Genomic DNA, 19126 nt, shown 5'->3' on the forward strand with positions numbered 1-19126 from the left:
CTTACCCACGAAAAAGATATAAGTTGAACCAACCTCATTCAATTTTTTATCTATAGAACTGTCCACCTTTCCAGGTTTGTGCCACTAAACCTGCATTTTCCTATGGCAATAATTAAAAGAGAATGCTATAAATGGCAGGGCTAACTGTGGTATGGGCTTTGTTTCCTCAGCTCTTTTGGCATTTTTAGGGTAACTAAGCTGGGATACAAAGATCCCCAACCCCAACTTTGTACTTCTTGAGAATACAACGATCACAAGACGCATCTAAATGGTTGCCGCCACGAGCAGGATGGCTGAAACTAAACTTTTATGGAAGCTCCAAAGGCAATCCGGGTCGGGTTGGAATTGGCGGCAATCTTATTGACTGGATTGATAGGGTAGTAATGAAATGCTCAAGTTCAGCGGGAGTTTGTGATTCTAATGAGGCAGAAGCAAAAGCACTATTATGAGGATTAAGATGGTGTGCAAATGTTGCCCTTAATTATAGGAGATTTAAGAAATATATTAGCTTGGACAACATCCAAGATTGTTTAGGTTTGGGAACCCCACTATCCGGGATTTCAAAATTTTAATTTTGATGGATCTAGTTGGGGGAACCCTGGTCCCACAAGGTGGGCGTGTTCTAAGAAATGATAGTGGGGAGGTGATTTAGGCCTTCAAGGTAGTGGGGAGGTTATTTGGGCCTTCGCGGGTCCCGTTGGTGTTGCGGATGCTAACGAAGCGGATGTTAGGTTGGTGTATCAAAGCTTAAAGTTGATAGATAAAAAAATAGCTTTGATAAAGTGGTGGTTGAAGGGGACTCCTTAAATGTGATTTGGTGGCTCAATTGCCTGCATCCTTATCCTTGGAGATTTGCTAGATTCTTTGACGAGATCCAAGATTGGATGGGGTCCTCAGCTATTGTCTTCAAGCATGTGCTTCGTTCCGCTAATGGGGTGGCTGATGGGCTTGCTAGGCAAGGGGTGGAGATGGAAGATTTGGAGCTTTTTGGTTTTTGCTGCCTTGATTTTCTCCTCCTTGTTTTCTTCATTGTTGTTTGGCCTTTTTCTATTTCTTTTTCTGTATTTGACCATCTCGGTCTCTGTCTTAATGAAATCTCCTACCATTCAAAAAAAGAAGTAACAAAGTAATTGGACTATGAAAGATTGTTAAAATCATTTCAGAAATAAGGGATCAGATTCGAAAAATAGGGCGCTCGTTGGAAAACGTGGGGAGAGTATGTAGGTGTTATTTAAGTGGATGGATGGATGCAACTTCTGTTTGCGCTTGTGGGACGCCTTATCCCCATTGATGTAAATCCATGTTACAACCATATTGATAAAATTATTATGTTAAAAAAAGAAGACAATTATCACTAGCAAAATAAAATTGTTATCTTAAGAAAAAAGTATACAATGATCACTAGCAATAGCTGTTTATATAAATAAAATATATCAAGGGGAAAACAATAACCAATATTCTCCAGGTGGTAGAATAGCTAACAAGACCAAAGCTCATGATAGAAGATAATATCTAAGACTGGGTGATGATAGCATAAGCAGATATAAATGATAGAAGATTTATCTAATTTTGACAAATAGGAAAGAAGATGGTTTGGTTGATAGAGGCAGGCAATGTTCATCGACAGAGACCTGATTTAGTATCATAATTATCTAAAAATTTATCATTTCAAAAAATAGTATAGACAGAAACATGGAGGGGCCCATAACTTTGTAACTTACCGTGAGTCTTAATTCAAGAAAGCATATACAACCTGTTTGGGAAAATAAATTTTAGTATAGAAATGCACTTAAAAAGCAGTGGGGACTCTGTTCCTTTCTAAAAGATATTGATAAGCCATTTACTACTGTAAAGCACAAAAAAGAACAGACGACCCCCCATACATCAAGTAGCAATAAATCTGAAAATCAAACTGGCACAACAATAAGTAGGAAGCAAAAAATTCTTAAACATAAATCACAACTCCAGGTTTTGAACAGGTATAATTCTTATTCTTTGGACATAAACTGGGACCAAGAGCTTGGTATGTTGTCATGGTACCTGTTGGCTGTTACAATGCCTTCTGGGATGCAATCTTGCAAATGAACTGTTCTGATGCAGTCGTGTTTTTCCCTCAGTCTTGTGATCGATTCCCTGCTATATCATAAAGCCTGCTGAAAAGACCAGATCTTGAAATCTTTAAGTTTGTCATATAAAACAATCGAACCAGCCTATTATAAGCAGCATAAATGCATTTCCTCATTTATGAAAGATTATTGCATTAAAGGATTTGAAAATTTACCTGAAAGAGGATGCTTTCTGGAGAACTAAAAATAGAAAAAGATCACATTAAAGAATCAGAAGGTTTGGAGGATGGGTTCATTCCTTGAGGACATGAGCCAGGTCCTTTTGTTTCACTTTGCTGCCTTCAACATCTAGTGTTTAAAAGGAAGGCAGCCCATGTTGAATTCTGCAAGGTACTAGTTATCTACAAAAAAGAAAAAGAAAAGGACACTTGTACGGAAGAATAATAGTTGGGACTGAAAGGGAAAATTCCCAACAAATATCGAGAAGAAACAAAACATGATACAATAAAAATTCATGCACAATACATGGACACCACAGTCAACCATGAAAAAAAGCAAGGTTGGGGAAAGGAAGAACATCAACAAAGTAACAGGGAAATGAGGGGGGACACTAATGCCGTGGGGAGGAATGTTTTTTCATATAAGCAGCTCAACTCTTGGAAAAAAGGTAATTCTCATAATATAAATTGATGGGCCTTTAAAACAGTTGAGATATTTCCAATTGGTTGTTGGTTGTTTTGAAACATGATACTACTTGCAGATTTACAAGATGCAACAATGTGAAATTTAGAAACCTTGACTTTGTTGTCAAGTAAAATGCATCTCCAGATGAACAGACTTGGCTCATAATGAAAGCCTGTACATCTCCAGCATTGGGGATTCAATTTACAGACGAATCGTTTATCCTCAAAGGGTTAAGAAAATGTGGGACCAGGTCCAAGGCTTGTAGTGGTAAGTGATCCCTCGGACTCAATGCTTTCATCACCAGAAGGCATCTGCCTTGTCTCGGACAGAGAAAGTCACCGGGACTTTCCTGGAACAGCTTGGATAGTCACTTCGGATGACAAAGGTAGTGCACCAGTTTCTGATGAGGATCCTAATAAACGCCGAACAACTGGGACATCGGCTGAAGAGGGTGTGGAAGGACCATATGCAAAGGTTCCCATAGGATGGTCAAATTTGCAATTTGGGCCGAATTTACAGATGCCATAACGAGAATAAAAGATGCACAATGGCTCTCCCTGTTGAAAAAAGAAAATCAGCAATGTCAGTTGTATTGTTATACAGTCATTATGGTCAATATTAACAAATAATGGAAGTAGCACTCTAACTTTGTACGAAGAAGAAAAGCATCATGATCTCCCAAAAGGATAATGATAAAATCAGAAACTATAGAGATCTACAATGATTTGGGGACCCAAGAAATATATGGGAAACAACCCTACAAATTGAAATGATAAGATGATGCATAAAATTGCTAAGAGACGATATACTGAGCCACTTCAAGAATCACGATCACTGGTTTCAATCAGGTACCATTACATCCAATCATCAAAACCAGCGGGCAATCTTCTTTGTTAAAGTATAAAAGATAAATAACGCCTTTCTCCAACAGCTTAAGCTTTTGGAGAAGTTGGTAAGTTAACATGGTATCAAAGCCAAAGGTCTCGAGTTCAAACCTCCCGGATAGCAAAAATCCACATGCGATGGTCGGCCCAAAGTGGGACCACGTGTGCCAAGTGTTTGCCAAGTGGGCCACACGTGCCGGGGAGTTTTAAAGTATAAAAGATAAATAACGCCTTTCCCCAACAGCTTAAGCTTTTGGAGAAGTTGGTAAGTTAACATTCTTAACCTTTATAAGAGATCGAATCCAGACAAGCATATTAAGGCTTACGGATTCAAGGAGAATCAAACTTAAACCAGAGATTCAGGCATATGAAGTGATAGCCTTGAGGAGAGGCAAAGCCTTAATGCCTTGAGGCATACATGAGGAGTACACCTTACACCACAATACATAGAAAATAAGCATTTTTGTCAGTTCATTTGAACTTTTGACTTCTTTTTTAAGAAAAGATATGTTAAGGGCTCATGATATAGTACTATAGTCTATATTAGTATCGAATAGTGATGCAGTGCAATTGGAAGAGCAGTTTTTGTTCGATTTTGAACTTACAAAGAACGATAAAAGACAGCAACAAGGCAGATAGTTAAAAGATGATATTGTATGATATGTATATATAGGGGTATTTTTGTCTTTTGGTTTATTTTACAAGTCATGTGACTTTTTAAGTGAGCATGTGACATCATTAAAGGTAGTTTGATCAGTCCTAGACATTTTATTTTAAGTTAAAACCGCAGCCATTAGATAAGAATGCAAGAGGGGTGAGATCTGTTTTGTTGTGAAGCTCTAATGCTCCCTTTTTATTTTCAACCAACCTTGTATGGAGCACATATCTGATGAATTTTGAAGTCTTTTGTTTGCAACGTAGCTTGTTTTCCTCTCCCATCATGTCGGATTGAGGTGTGTGTCTCATCTTTAACTTAAAATCTGGCTCTATGACTTTCCTTTCTTAGATTTATATTTTTTTCCCATCATATTTGATTACATTACTTGATATCAGAAAAAGTTCTAGCCAAGGGATTGATTGTAGATTAGGGATACTCTCTTGGATTCTGCAAAATGTAAGAGAAATCAGACCCGAAGACCAACTGATCGGCCCCTTTTCAAGATGAAGTTGAATCCGAGGAGGAAAACTCCAACAGTGAGTTTGTAAACCCTTTTCATGCAACACCTCCGCTCAGACCAGCACCTATAAACTTTGAAGACAGACGTTGGGTTAGTGGATTTAAAATAGAAAAACTAGAATTTACTAGAGATCTCACTGGGGATGGTTTTATCGATTGGTTGGTTGTCCGCTGTAAAAAGAATCTTTGATTTCAAAGATGTGCCGGATAACGAGAAGGTGAAATTGGTCATAGTAAAATTAAGGGGAAGAGCTTCGGGATAGTGGGATCAACTTAATTTGGCAGGCCAAAGATAGGGGAAATCAAAGACCATTGCGCAGAAAATGTTGCATAAGAAACTTAGTCTTTATTCCTTATAATTATCATCAGTTGATGTTTCAAAAATTGCAAATTGGAGGCAACGAAAAAAATCAATAGATGACTACAGAGCAGAATTTTATGAACCTGTTAATAGGAATCAGGTGAATGAGAGCGAGGAGCAAAAGGTGGCACAATATACTAGTGGGTTGAGGCCTAGTATTCAAGACGTCTTGCGCCATATGTACTATAAAATTGTTCGGGAGACATCGTCAATGCCTGGTTAAGAATCTTTCCCATAAAAGCATCTAGAAATTGTGAGATGTTGAAGAAGTGTCAGAACATTCGTACAACTGTACTTATGGATGAGAAGAGTTGTGTTAGCTTGAGTAGCAGAGAAATGGCTCAAATTACAACATTTAAGATGGATTAAGGAGATACTGACCAAGCTTGATATTAATTCACAATGTAGTAAAAAATTCACAAACAAGCATGTCAAGGAACATGAACCCAACCACATACAATGAATTTGGATATAGGGAAACAATATGAAAATTTCCAATGATATTCTAAATGAGATTTTGTTTATATAGCAAAAATATTCATTATTGCATGCTATTACAATTCCTCAGCAAATTAAGAAGGCAAGAGTTAAGGGCCTCCAAAAGTAAAAGGATGGACAGAACAATAACAACACATAGTCCTACATGCACAGATCCCAAACCCAAGCATTAAGGGAAAAATGGAGGCTCAATGTGTAACTTACCGGACGTAGTGGAAGGCCCAAGGGACTCAACACACAGTTGAGAACAGGAATCAACCTCTCTCTAGGATGATGGAACCGGCAAACTGCACCAAACTTACAATCTCCAGTCTTCAAGTAAAATTGGCACACAGGTTGATCAGGTCTCTCAGGAAATACATTCTCCCTCAGCAATGGATAAAGACCAACAGGGACAGAGCCAGAACGATATGAAGGAAATGTCCCTTGACCTCCGCCACTTGTTTCACTTTGTCGTGAAGTCCCATAAAATTGACTCGTACCTACTGTTTGTTGCTGGCTCTCTGATGATGAAACTGACCCCGGCTGCCCCTGTCAAAGATTCCCCAAGCTAAAAATGTTGGCAACACACATATTTCATTAAGAAAAAATATCTCATATCAAACTCAAACTAGAGACAGATTTCTAACAAATATTAATAATAACAATAGGTTCTAAAGTAATTTACTACATCAAGCCATATGTATTCAGGAAAGACAACACAAAAATAGGACTGCTAGTTAAATGCATGCACCAAAAATCTGAATAGGTCATCCTCCATCGTCAAGCCCTGAAAACAAAAAGTTTTCTAGCATCATTTGACTTCCTCTCATTAACTGGGAAGGGATATATATTATATGTTACTTGGATAGAGTTATTGGTTATAACTTTGAACAGTGTAAATTTCTGAAACTTTGGCACAGGGAATGTTTTTCCAGTGCCATACTGCAACATCTGCAGGCAAATATATAGAATTTGGTTAGAGACACATCCAATTAAGGTTCTAATTGGATGCATAGTAATTTTATTTTTTTGTGACTTTTTAATGAAGACACACTAAACATCATGAAGAATATCGCACATATGAATTAGTTGTACATGTTAACAAAAAGATTTCATAAAAGAAAACCATTCAAAAAAAAAGATCTCATAAAAGAAATATGTTTTTTTAATGACAACGGTTTTATTAAGCAAAAAGTGATTGGAATTGCCAAGTACAAATCCAAACAAAAAGATACTATAAAAGATTAGGGGCAATGATCGAAGAATTCTGGCATTGTCCTTCCCACTCCATCTCTAGCTAACTGGTCCGCTTCACTGTTGGCCCCCTCCAAACATGATTAAAAGTGACTGTATGTCCTGCAAGACGATCCATAATCCCCTCCAATGCATCTGCAAACGTCCAAGGGAATGAAGCCCCTGAACATAGACACTGGATCACATTGAGAGAGTCCCCTCAACTATGAGGCAATCGAGGTCATCCTTCTCTACTAGACGAGTGCCAGTGAGGATGGCATGTACTTCTACGTTAGTAGCGTCCGAGATAACTAGAGGCCCAAGGAAGGCCCATTTGGTTACTCGGTGTGACTCGCAAAAGAGATCCCCGACTCTAGACAGACCCGGGTTCTCCAAAGAAGACCTGTCTAGCTTAACATAACCTTCATAGGAGGAACCCATTTAGGGGCCATGAAAGCTTAGGGGGTTTTGCTTAGCCAGACCTTGTCCAACACTTCCAAAGTAGAGAGCTCGACACCCCTGATGGTCGAAATGTTGCTAGCCCAAAACAACATGAGAGAAGAATTGCTGCTTCAAGCCGAGGGAGGCCACCCACTCAAGATATCCCTCCACACAGTTATCCCCTTGTGCCTAAACTTATAACTTGAATTCCAGTTACTAAAACCATTCCATATTTGCCTACAATCACCTTACGCCATAAGTGAGATCGATCCTCCCCAAAAGTCCACAACCATTTGCTAAGAAGGTTTTGTTGATCACCTTAAGAATTCTGATTCCTAGACCACTAGCTGATTTAGGCTAACAAACCTCCTTCCAGGATTGAGAACTGAAGGTGTGTTACCTCAATCCCAGGATTGCCAAATATGGGGCCTTCTATTGGTTTGAGAGCCATGGCCTTGTCAATCATTCTACTAAGCAACTACTACGAGTGTCACGCCCCGACCCCACTGTGTAAATATTGTAAAGTTCTGGGTCTTCTACCCTCCCCGGCTTCTACTAAGCAACTACTAAGAGTGTCACGCCCCGACCTCACTGTGTAAATATTGTTTGGTTCTGGGTCTTCTACCCTTCCCGGTTTTGTTTTCCAACGCACTAAATGTGCCGGACCCACTCCGTAGGACCCGTCCCTTGGAGATGTTGAAAAAACGTCTACACACACACACACACACACACACAGGGAAAAGTGAGTGAGCGGCCCCTCATATAAGCTTGTATGAGGTGACAACTAGAAACACTGTGGGCCCACATTTTTTGGGTGATCCAAACCATTCATTTGATAGGCCTGACATAGGTAGGGTGTGCCCAAAAAATCAGCTCCATTGGATCATCCCAACCCTTAGAACTGTGGAGGTGAAAATGGGCGGGTATAAATTTGCCCAAATTTGCCCACTGTACCATGGACCAATGGATTTTAGGGTGATCCCCTTTTTTGCTTCATTGGCTCTCTCTCATGCAAGTAGTCTTATAGTGGGCTCAATGAGACCTAATAACTTTTAAGAGAGAGAAGACCAATGAGTCTTGTTGTTGATTTAATCTTTTTAAAATGTACAAAAATCTTTCTTTCAGATATGACGACTCTTCCTCTCGAAGCAATACACGACATTATTGAAAGGGTTCCATATAGTCCTTACCAATTTTTATTTACACAAAATTTCAATGATGTGCTACTGAGCATTGCTAACATTGAAGAAGAGAAGAATTTTGGTTGAAAAATCTTAGAAATGATGTTTTCTCTCTCTTGCCCCTCTCCTCAATCTCTATATATTGGTAAGAACACCCCTACTTATTACCTTACTCTCCAAGTCTATGCCCTGCAACCCAACACTACTTTGTTCCACTATTTTCTGAGTGGAAATTCTAGACAAACTCTAGAAAACTCTCTAATGTAGAGAGCTTTCTAATCTAATCGATTCCCCCTCTAGCCCTAAATTCACATCACTTATTATTCTCCCTCTCCTTTCCATCTAACTCTCCATTCAAAAGTAGCCTTCTATCCCCCGGCCATAATCCTCTAAAGACCGCAAAGAAGTAAGAATAACATCCCACTCCTAAAATGGGTGGGTGATTGGAACCTGAAGTATGTCATCTCCGTAGATTGGAACCTCAAATGGGTGATTCAACTGAGATTTACTAGCAGTAGTCATAAAAATGACCCCATAACTATTCGGTCGAGCACATGAGATGATGCATAGAATCTCATTATCTCCAGGTTATGTTGAAAACATGAATGTGAGGTTTCCTCAGATTCCTGTTCGAAACACTAAATTGAGGTAGGGTCGGGGCCCTCTGTCGCACTCCTTGATTTCTTCTTCAATGTTAGCAATGTTCAGTAGCACATCGTTGAAATTTTGTATAAATAAAAGTTCATAAGGACTATGCGGAACCCTTTCAATAATGTCGTGTATTGCTTCGAGAGGAAGAGTCGTCATATCTGAAAAAAGATTTTTGCACATTTTAAAAAGATTTTCAATCAACAATAAGACTCATTGGTCTTCTATCTCTTAAAAGTTATTGGGTCCCATTGAGCCCACCATAAGACTACTTGCATGAGAAAGGGGGATTACCCTAAAATCCATTGGTCCATGGTACAGCCCAGGCAACCTCAAAAGTCTGAACCAAACTTGATGGCCTGATCTCGTTGATTGAGGCACTTGGCGATACGCCTCCGCATCAGCTTCAGCCAAGACCTCAGCAATCTCCAGCAGGCGCACGTTTAAGCCATGTACCATCCGTCAAACTTCTCCCTACAATCGGTTGCCCTCCAGACCTTGACTATTACAAGACTTCCTCCACATCCCCATCGCAACTGAAGGCTCTATTCAAATTTGAAACTACGACAGGTCCTCCAGATCGCAAAGCAAACTCATTCGGACTACCACCCTCCATCAATGATACTTCTAGCACCAGGATAAGAAGACGCACGTGCCCAGGAAATGGTCTACTGCAACCATCCCCTCTAGATAATTGCTCCCCATCAACATTGGACTAGATGAAGCAGTCGATAATGGCTGCAACTCAACAAATGGCCACTCCTTTCTGCTGTAGGCATTCGAACTGGACGACTTCCGCGAAACTAGAACCCTGAAAACACATTTCTCCACTTTGATAAGGAGTAGCAACCCACCTAGCATAATCTCGAGGACTTAGTTCTTGCCGATCTTGCACCCAAAACCTTGGTTACAGGAGTAGACGTAGGACACTACTTGCCTTATGTAGGATCCAATCTCTGTAAAGCACTCTCAATTCCAAGCACCAAATGTTCTTAAAAAGGGCGTTGCATCTGCTGCTCCACACCTCCAAAAATTCGAAAAGAGACCCTAGCTTTTCTTTCCAGATTCTGATTGCAACTCCTCTATTTACTTCTTTTGGCAGAGAGATCAACACTTTCCTATCCCCAATATGTACTGCTGAAATGGACACGTTGAAGCCGTTGGTTTGAGACAACCAAGTGACTAGGGTTGCCCAATCTCTGTGCCATTTGCATTCCAAGTTTTCCTAAATTCCGTCGAAGAGTTCTTTATGAGCTCTAAAATGCAACACTCTATCCATCTCCACCACGGGAGTCCTTTGGGGCACCGGTAGAGAAGGTAATGAAATGTTTCACTATCCACATGCAGCCTGAGCTCAGATTTAGAAGATTCAAGTCTACAATGACATCTCCTTCTCTCGGAACCTCCACCACTTTCAGCCCCTCCTTACCCAAGTTACTTTCTCTACGAAAGACCTCAGCTGAATAATATGATCCTTTTTCGACCAAATCTTGCATTTGCAGCTCCTCCATTCTCCCAGATTCTGTAAACCTCTCACAACATATTACATTTTAGATGTGCCAAGAAAAAGGTGTCACAAATTCACAATAGAAGATAAGTTATTTGGTATCCAGCCCCATAATGCAATCAATCATATTCCATCATCCAATTGAGTATTGATAAGGTATTATTCTGTTGGCACACAGCCCTGATCTGCGACAACATATGATTCCTTTCTCCAATAAATATTAACTCGTAGGAAATGCAGTAGTTGTACCCTCTCATTTACTACAGTTCATATATTGTCCCTCCAATCAAATTTCAAAAATCCGGAGAGATACTGTTAAAGTTTTGGAGATTCAAAAGAATCCCTTTCAATAATATTAAATCCATAGCAAGTCAAAGATGTATATTAAAAGAAAAATCAAGGAAAAAGCAAGGAAAAATGTTAAGACATAATGAATGAACAAGCTAATGAATGTATAACAATGGTAACAACTAGCAAGAAAATATGCAACAGCTTCAACTCAACTCAACTCAACTAAGCCTTTGTCCCAAACTAGTTGGGGGCGGCAAAATATACAACAGCTTAAAGAAAAAAATAATAATCCAAACTATCTTGTTCTTTATTATAGGAAATAAAATTTTAATTGATTTAGAGAAAAGAATAGCATCACATAAAGTATAACAGGGAGGAAAAGAAAAAACAATTTCAGGATGAGAGAAATCTTAATCATCGGGAAACAGATTCAGACACCTTCTGTTGCCAGATTTTTCCAGAATTTTAATTGTTTTTAATAGCTTTACACAAAAATCTAATAGATTTCCCTCGCTATTTCTGATCAAGTAAATCTTAAGCTAGTCATGTATTAGTATCACTATTTTGCAGCCATAAGCCCAGATAGTGAGTAATAACAGAAGGAAAGAAAAAAATTAAGGGAAATTATATTCGCACTCCCTTGTTTTGATGACACTCGTCACTCTATGAAACACTTTCCCTTTTTTTCTTTTTTGAAACGGTACTCTATGAAACACTTTTATGATTGTTTTTGACTTTTTTTTGTGGTGGTGGTGGTGGTGGTGGTGTTGTTGTTGTTGGGGTGGGAGATTGACATTATAACAGCATTTAACAGCTAATTAGAAGTGCAAATAAAGAAAAGAGTGCAATTGTTAAAACAAGGGAATATGAATCTCATTTACCCAAATAAAATGCCAAGATAAAGTGACAAAAAATCATTCCTGCCAATACAAGATGCTGATCACAACAATAGCCGGCCTTCTCATATGGAAAACGGGCCAAGTTATCGAGCAAACAGAGAAATTTCAGAAGGAAATGTAAAGAAGAGAGAAGCAGAGAGGACCTTACAGGATACACATTCCAGCTGGGAACTGGTACAACCCCCTGCGGAAGAATCAATTGAGCATAACTTGAGGGACCTTGCCAACGAGGACTTGGAATGAAGGAAGCCCTAGACAGGGGCCAGTTTGTCAATCCTCCTGGATAAGACTGCTGCCCAGGAGTTGTGGGGGAATGTACAGGTGGATAAACAGGAGATCCACGTAGTGAGACCATCGGACTAGATGGTTGTGGATGGTGAAATTTACAAGTGTTCCCAAACTTACACTGTCCAGTTCTTAAATAATAAGCACACTCCGTCTCATTCTACAAGAAAAAAGAAAATAATCATACAACCTAAATCTTTTCTAGCGGTAAAGATGATACAATGAGAACAAGAAATCTTGGAATAAATTTACAAGAAATCGATGAATAGTTGTATAATCAGAGAAACAAAATTGTAGGAGAATAAGTTCTAAGAGTGAACACAAAGAACAAACCGGCCGTAGTGGATAGCCTAAAATATTTAATAGAACTCTTCCAGCAATTCCAGCTTTATCTCTAGGATGATGGAACTTGCATGTGGCTCCAAATTTGCATGTTCCCGTCTTCAAGTAGTACTGAAGAACAGTTACAAGGAAAAGGTTAAACTTCAGATTCAGGACAGGACAAACTTGCAGGAAATAAAGATAAGGAAACTGAGAAGTCAAATCAACAATCACGATAACCCAAATAGATCCATTCCAGAACACAAAAGATACAATTTTGGTTGCTGGCATGGCATATACACTGCACAAACATGTATTCAAAGATCACAAACTTTTAGACATCTCATATAAACCAAATTTTCCTGAATAAAAAATTATTCTGGTCTTCAAAGTGAGTCTGCTCTCTTAGGGTGGTGAACCCTTTCAAAAACCACAAATCTCCAACCTAGGAGCAGATTCATGCACAGAGAGCAATATTACCTCTCTACGGAGACTTGTGACAATCCCCAATATATTATGCCTATGGATACAGTTGGGGCTCTCATAAATTCATAATCTCTTATATCCTATTTGCTAAGATTGCTCCTACGATTGTAATCTATACTCTCCCATCTATCAATTAAAATGATCATCCAAGATCAACAAGGTTCCTTTACCTTAAGATTTCAAGAAAGCTTCCTCAAATTTCACACCTCTGTCTCCCTCTTTTATTAGTTTTTGCTCTTTTTGGTGCCTACTGTAGCAAGCATGTAGGAGCATTTTGTGGTTTTTCCTCTTTTCGTTTTTTATTTTACTGGGTCTTAGCTTTTTGTTGCTTTGCTAGTGAAAGTTTCAAGTAGTCAGAAAAATGAAACAAATGTGTATAACTGAATGTAAGAGCATTTATTGTAGGAGTATTTGGTGTACGAGAATTTTGTGGTTTTTCCGCTTTCCTTTTTCTCTTGTTAGATTTTATTAAGTTGTAGCCTTGTCGCATTGCTTGCAAAAGTTTCAGGTGGTCAGGAAAAGAAAGAAAAGTTTCAAGCATGGTTTTAAATTCCATCTAAACGGACACGAAACGACCAAAATGTTTCCGTTTCCATCCCCACCGAAACGATTCCGAAATCAAAACACATATTTCAAGTTACCATTAAAAAAAACACATATTGCAAGTTTGCAACCAAAACCGTAAGTGCATTGGTGAAATATTATATCAATACTTATTACATGATTATACCTATGTGAATTGTACGTGAAATGTGGTGTATGTAACTATGCATTACGTATAAATTTTATATGAATTCTCTGTGATGTGAAATGTGGTATGTACTGAATCATCAGACAAACAACACATGTCTCTTGGTGTTCGATGTTAGTAAACCATCATGAATGGTTGTCTTGCTTACAGACAAACAACACATGTCTCTTGGTGTTCGATGTTAGTAAAGCATCTTGAATGGTTGTCTTGCTTATGTGATGGTTTCTAAGTGTGTTACATGTGTATTTGTTCTTATTCTAGTACTTCCTAAAGTTACATCTTAAAATTCTATTATTTTCATATCTTTCCATGCATTTCCGTGAATGTACAGGATTTCCACCGAAATTTTCAATCGAAACCGAAACGTTTTTGTATCCGTTGCGACTGAAATCGAAATTTAAAACCTTGGTTTCAGGTGATCGGCTAATTGTGGAAGGTAGGGCTGGCAATTTCACCCGAAAAAGCGGGGATCCGCCCCGCCCCGCCCCGTTTGGGGAGGGGATTCCCCGATTTTGAAAGGGGAAGGGGAAGGGGAATATAAAAATTCCCCGGTGCGGGGAGGGGAAGGGGATGGAGTTGTCCCCGCCCCGCCCCGCCCCGCTAATCAATGCCATTTTTTGTAAATTTTGAAGTGTTTTTTTTAAGGAAAACTACTAGAAACTCTGTGGATCGGCTACAAGATTCCCCCAAACATAAACTTAGCTTGTCTTTTCCTTTTAATTAGCTTCTGAGAGCATTTTGGGAACTATAATAACCTTTTCACAGATGTTGAAATAATAAAGACAAGCTGAGAGACTGAGACGCTGAGTGTATGCAATTATCAAAAAATCGTAGTGCCAACAGAATTTTAGGGTTGGATTGCAGGTTTTAATTTTCAACAAGAAAAATTTAGCTACTAGAAATTTGTTTCATGTCAGCACTAGACTGAATTGCAGTTAAAGAAATAAGTCATTTGTTGATTTTGTTCTCTTCTCCATTCTCATTTCTCATGCTCATCTGGGGGTTAACATGCTATACAGAATGAACTAATGAACATTATTTTGCGTGTGTGAGCGCCCACTTATGGACCTTTAAAGTTCATTGTGACTACTGAAATAGTTACTTTTTGCACATTGGCTGCCTGTTAATGAAGGTAATCCTGGTGCCCATTTCCTATTTATCATTCCATAATTTATGCAGAAAATTGCTGAAAGATGAGGTCCTGTTGTTATTTATGTTTGTTGTCTCATCCATGCATTTCTGATTTTGTCTATCTGTTTGTTGATCACATGAATAGAATCATAGCATTCATCACAATATTGTCTGTAATGGACGTAGAAGAAAGAAGCTCTGTTTGCTGGTTTGGTTGGGTTCCAAAGAGGGGGCGGGGCGGGGATTTTGTCCCCGAAGGATGCGGGAAGGGGAAGGGGAAGGGGATTAGATATTCCCCGCGGGGAGGGGAGGGGGATTCCCCACCATCCCCGCAGAGGGGAAGGGGAAGGGGAGGGGGAAAATTCCCCGCAGAGGGGAAGGGGAAGGGGACCCCAACATCCGGCCCCGACCCGCCCCGTTGCCACCCCTGGTGGAAGGCACCTCCCTTAACGTGATACAGTGGTTGGATCGCAAAACACTCGTGCCTTAGAGATTTGAGGACTTGATTGAAGAAATCCATGAGCGGTTGGAGGGATTCCCGGTCCGGTTTCAGCATGTTAGGAGATCAGCCGTTGCTAAGGCGGGTTGTCTGCTAAAGACGGTGTGATTAGGACCTGAGTAGAGCTATTTGATCACCTTCCTCCGTGAGTCCTTTGCTTTGTGTCCATAGTTATCTCTGTGTAGTTGCTTATTTACCGTTATGTTCGTATCCAACCACCTAGGTCGTAGAATCTTTCCCCTTCATTTTAAAAATATTGCTTTGCATTAAAAAAAAGGGGGATGTAGAAGTACCTCACCTAAAGATTAAGAAACAGGTTTGCCAACTCTAGCTAAATTTTCCAAATTGCTATATGTACATTAGGGGCCGTTTGGATACGCGGATTTTAGAATCCAGGTTTTTAGTTTGCAAACACTGTAAAAGAGGGTTCATGATCAAGCTGCTGCCACTGTCCTGGCAGCGTTTCTTGGATTTTAAGTAAGAAAACCAGGTTTTAGAAATCTCTCCTGCATCCTGAGATTTCTAAAACCTGGAAAAATGGGAGGATCTGCTACTCTCTTGCTGTTGGAAAGAAGGGCGAGAAGTCAAAAACGACGGCTGGTCCGCTTCTTCTCTTGTCTCTTAGCTACAATTTTGAAGAAATTCCGGATTCTAAAATCCGTGTATCCAAACAGCCCCTTAGTTTTAGTGATTTCTCAAGAAGGAAAAGCTAATTAACTATTGATGCATAGCATAAAACCCAAAAGAAAAATGAAATGTAAACAGCCATTGCAGCATGTCATACAATGTTCTTCAGCAGTTCGTAGTTTGTACTTACAACGAACTTCATATATCACCCTACAACTGATCAATTTCCACAATCCATGCACATGTATTAGAAACCAAGCCACATAAATATTCAAAATCCTCCATATATATACAATTCCAAATTGCAGTGATAATCTAACTAGCATTCACATTTTTCATAGAGGGAAAGAATCTTGATAGCGTAAAAAAGTACAAAATACCTGGCACGCATGCAAAAGCAGGAGAGTAAGGTAGCCTTCTGGTTCGGAAAGGATAAATATAAATGAGAGCATACCTGGCATTCAGGCTGCCCTATTCTTTCGGGGTACCCTCCCTTAATCCTTGCAGCAGCAACAGCCTGGCATTTAACAGGACTTAATCTAATTCATCAATTCTAATAAAAATAAGGAAAGTCCTTGAGACTAAGCTTTAGTCAACAACATTAGTGAACAATTATGGAGAAGCATGACCACAAAATGTTCTCAAAAAACTCCTCGTATTATGTGGACCATATGTCCATGGCTTAAGTGGTCAGAGAGCATTAAATACCTCAACAGTTATAATCATATCTTGTCGAGACTGCAAATAATAATACTTTTAGTTGATCTAGTTAAAACCAGTGATGAAATAAGATAGGCAAGACAGGTGTAGTGTTTACCAACTTCCGATTGGGTGGATGATTAAATCGGCATGTCATTCCAAATCTACATAAGCCAGTTCTGATGTAATAAGCACAGTCTGGCTCTCCTGGACGCTCGGGATAGGGTCCAGATTCCACAGCTTCATTAGATCTCAAGTTCATTTGCCACATTGTATCTGTGGTCAGATAAAAAAGAATATTTGAGAGATGCATATATAACCAGAGAGGGAACCTCACACTACTCTGCGTTTCAAAAATGATTGCAAATTTGCAGTTGAAACAGACAGAACGCACCAGGCACGGGGAAGAAGATTGAGAAAATGGTATTGAAAGAGGAAACCCGAGGCCAATATTAAAAAAGAAAACCCAATTCAGATGAGACGGGAAAAACTCACACAATGTGCATGCACAAATGCATAAATTTTAATGTTTTTTATGAACAAAAATAAACTATTAAAAACTGAATTGCACACAAACCAATGAATTTGAACAAAAATGATCAGGGAAAAGAATGGCATTCATAATATACGCAGCGGCATGGACAAGATGTGTAACCCATCTAAATTCAATTACTCCAAACAACCAGGAATTGACAACCAACTCTTAGGATTTTTTATTTTTTTATTTATCATAAACCCATCTGTTTCCTTAACTCACCCAATAAGAAGCGATGGCCCACATAACAAAGATAATGACCCCCTTAGAATTACACAGATGGGCTCTATCTAATTGGTCATAATTCACAAAAATAACACATCATGAATAGATTCTGAACTGAAAATCCCAATAAAGAACCCAACTGAAGGATCAGCACACATCACATTTACAAAACTTACACCCTCAAAAATATGAAATTTGGAAGAGAAAAACCCAAAAAAATGAAATTTAAAGTAGGACCACAAATTTTAAAAGATAAATAACGAAATAAAACAGGGGACTGATATTGCCGAGACCATGTTTTCATAATGAGACGAACTCTCCTTGTTTTATATGCTTTAACCAACTGTCAAAAGCTATTACAATTCCCAAAAAGCTCTCACCAGCTTTTGGCAGCTGGTTAAAACATATAAAACAATGTGAGTTCGTCTCATTATCAAAGCTTGATCGAGCCAATATCAGTACCCAATAAAATATTAAGTAATTAAATAAACAAATTAAAAACAATAAAAAAATCAATCCAAAGCCAAACAAAACAGAACCCCATGAAACCATGAACAAAAATTATTCAACTTAGTCTGAAATTCGATGAATGAAATCCTCAATTCAATTCGCACTCTTCGGCCCAAAACCCCCAAATTGAAACCCTAACGCATTAGACATTGCCCGAAAAAACCATCAAAATCGAAAAAACAGCAAAATAAAAGGAAGAAATAAGGATAAATTAAGAAATTTGGGGAATCCGAGATAGAAACCCTAACCTTCATCAATGTGAGACTCCACTCTAGAAATCTGAGTCCCGGCATCGTACTCCATCAGAGAAAAAGCATCACAGAACTTTGGCCTGAATTCTCGCCGGATTTTTCATTCTCAGGCGGAATTCTCCAAAGATTCCGGCGATCGGAGATGAGAGAGAGAGAGAGAGAGAGAGAGGAAAAGATGAGAGAGAAAGAAAGGAGGAGAAAGAAAGGATTCTCCTCTCCACAAACGAAGAGGAGAGGAATAAAAACCAGTCATCCAACAGATACTCGTTTCTTCCTTTTTCACCCCTGGCCTTGGAAAAATATAACCAGACACTCTCACATACCCTTATTTACAAGGGGTGCGAATTATCTTACAGGGGGTGCGAATTTATCATGGCCCCGTAGTACAAAAATGGCTTTCTCAAAACGGCTTGGGAAACCGGTTTTTGGCTTTTGCACACTTTTTGTAATAGTGCTTGGAAGACGCGCCCACGTTAGGGAGCTTTCTAACACAATCTTAAATAATCCATTGAGGATTTTCGTAAGGTGTAAGCTCATACATTAATATAGAACAGTATTTTTCATAAGGGAAATTATAAATGCGCCCCTTTTCATCACTAAGGAAGCAGAGCAGCAGTGTATCAATGACTGCAGAGGGGTTGATGTACTTCGCATCACAAGGATTCAACGGATTTGATTGCCATGTACACTCCAATTGGGTGTCCCATGTGATGAAAAGGGGCGCATTTATCATTTCCCTTTGTCAAAAGGTAAAATGTATCGCCCACACCATAGAATGGTTCAATAGGTTGTGCACAGAAACATTTATCCTAGCCCTCTGATGTATAATATGAAAATATAAAAAATCTCTACAGATCTGAGGGTTGAGATCGTCCCACGGAAATGCTTTTTGGATGATAACCTATTTATGTTGTGGCTAATAATCTTACGGTGCAAGCCATACAGTATTTTTTG

The 19126-nt window shown here is 39.1% G+C and overlaps 1 protein-coding gene across 4 annotated transcripts; it reads right to left on the reverse strand.

The window, feature by feature from the left end:
• Positions 1-1756: 1756 nt before the first annotated feature.
• On the reverse strand, positions 1757-18433 carry LOC143860249 (zinc finger CCCH domain-containing protein ZFN-like). Of its 4 annotated transcripts, none has more exons than XR_013239651.1 (8): positions 18170-18433; positions 16770-16927; positions 16407-16469; positions 12471-12590; positions 12001-12297; positions 5875-6201; positions 2282-3307; positions 1757-2150 (listed from the first exon to the last, which is right to left on the reverse strand). XR_013239651.1 is itself a non-coding variant. In XM_077370816.1 (7 exons), the coding sequence occupies exons 1-7, from the start codon at positions 18222-18224 to the stop codon at positions 3086-3088; spliced, it is 1242 nt and encodes a 413-aa protein (XP_077226931.1). In that variant the 5' UTR covers positions 18225-18433; the 3' UTR covers positions 1757-3085. The 4 variants fall into 4 exon arrangements, 2 of the variants coding, with proteins under 2 accessions (XP_077226931.1, XP_077226932.1); XR_013239650.1 differs by having other exon boundaries at positions 1757-2153; XM_077370816.1 differs by having other exon boundaries at positions 1757-3307.
• Between the last annotated feature and the right edge of the window lie 693 nt (positions 18434-19126).

Source organism: Tasmannia lanceolata, unplaced genomic scaffold (assembly GCF_043159265.1).
Source record: "Tasmannia lanceolata isolate RefF3 unplaced genomic scaffold, GAP_Taslan_0.1 ptg000037l, whole genome shotgun sequence".
NCBI lineage: Eukaryota > Viridiplantae > Streptophyta > Magnoliopsida > Canellales > Winteraceae > Tasmannia > Tasmannia lanceolata.

Coding starts and splice junctions, on each gene's coding strand:
- LOC143860249 (XM_077370816.1), bottom strand. CDS start 18,224: ATGGAGTACGATGCCGGGACTCAGATTTCTAGAGTGGAGTCTCACATT. Junction 16,470..16,769: donor ATCCACCCAATCGGAAGTTG/GTAAACACTACA, acceptor GTTAAATGCCAG/GCTGTTGCTGCTGCAAGGAT. Junction 6,202..12,000: donor CCAGCTGGAATGTGTATCCT/GTAAGGTCCTCT, acceptor AATCTTTGACAG/GGGCAGCCGGGGTCAGTTTC.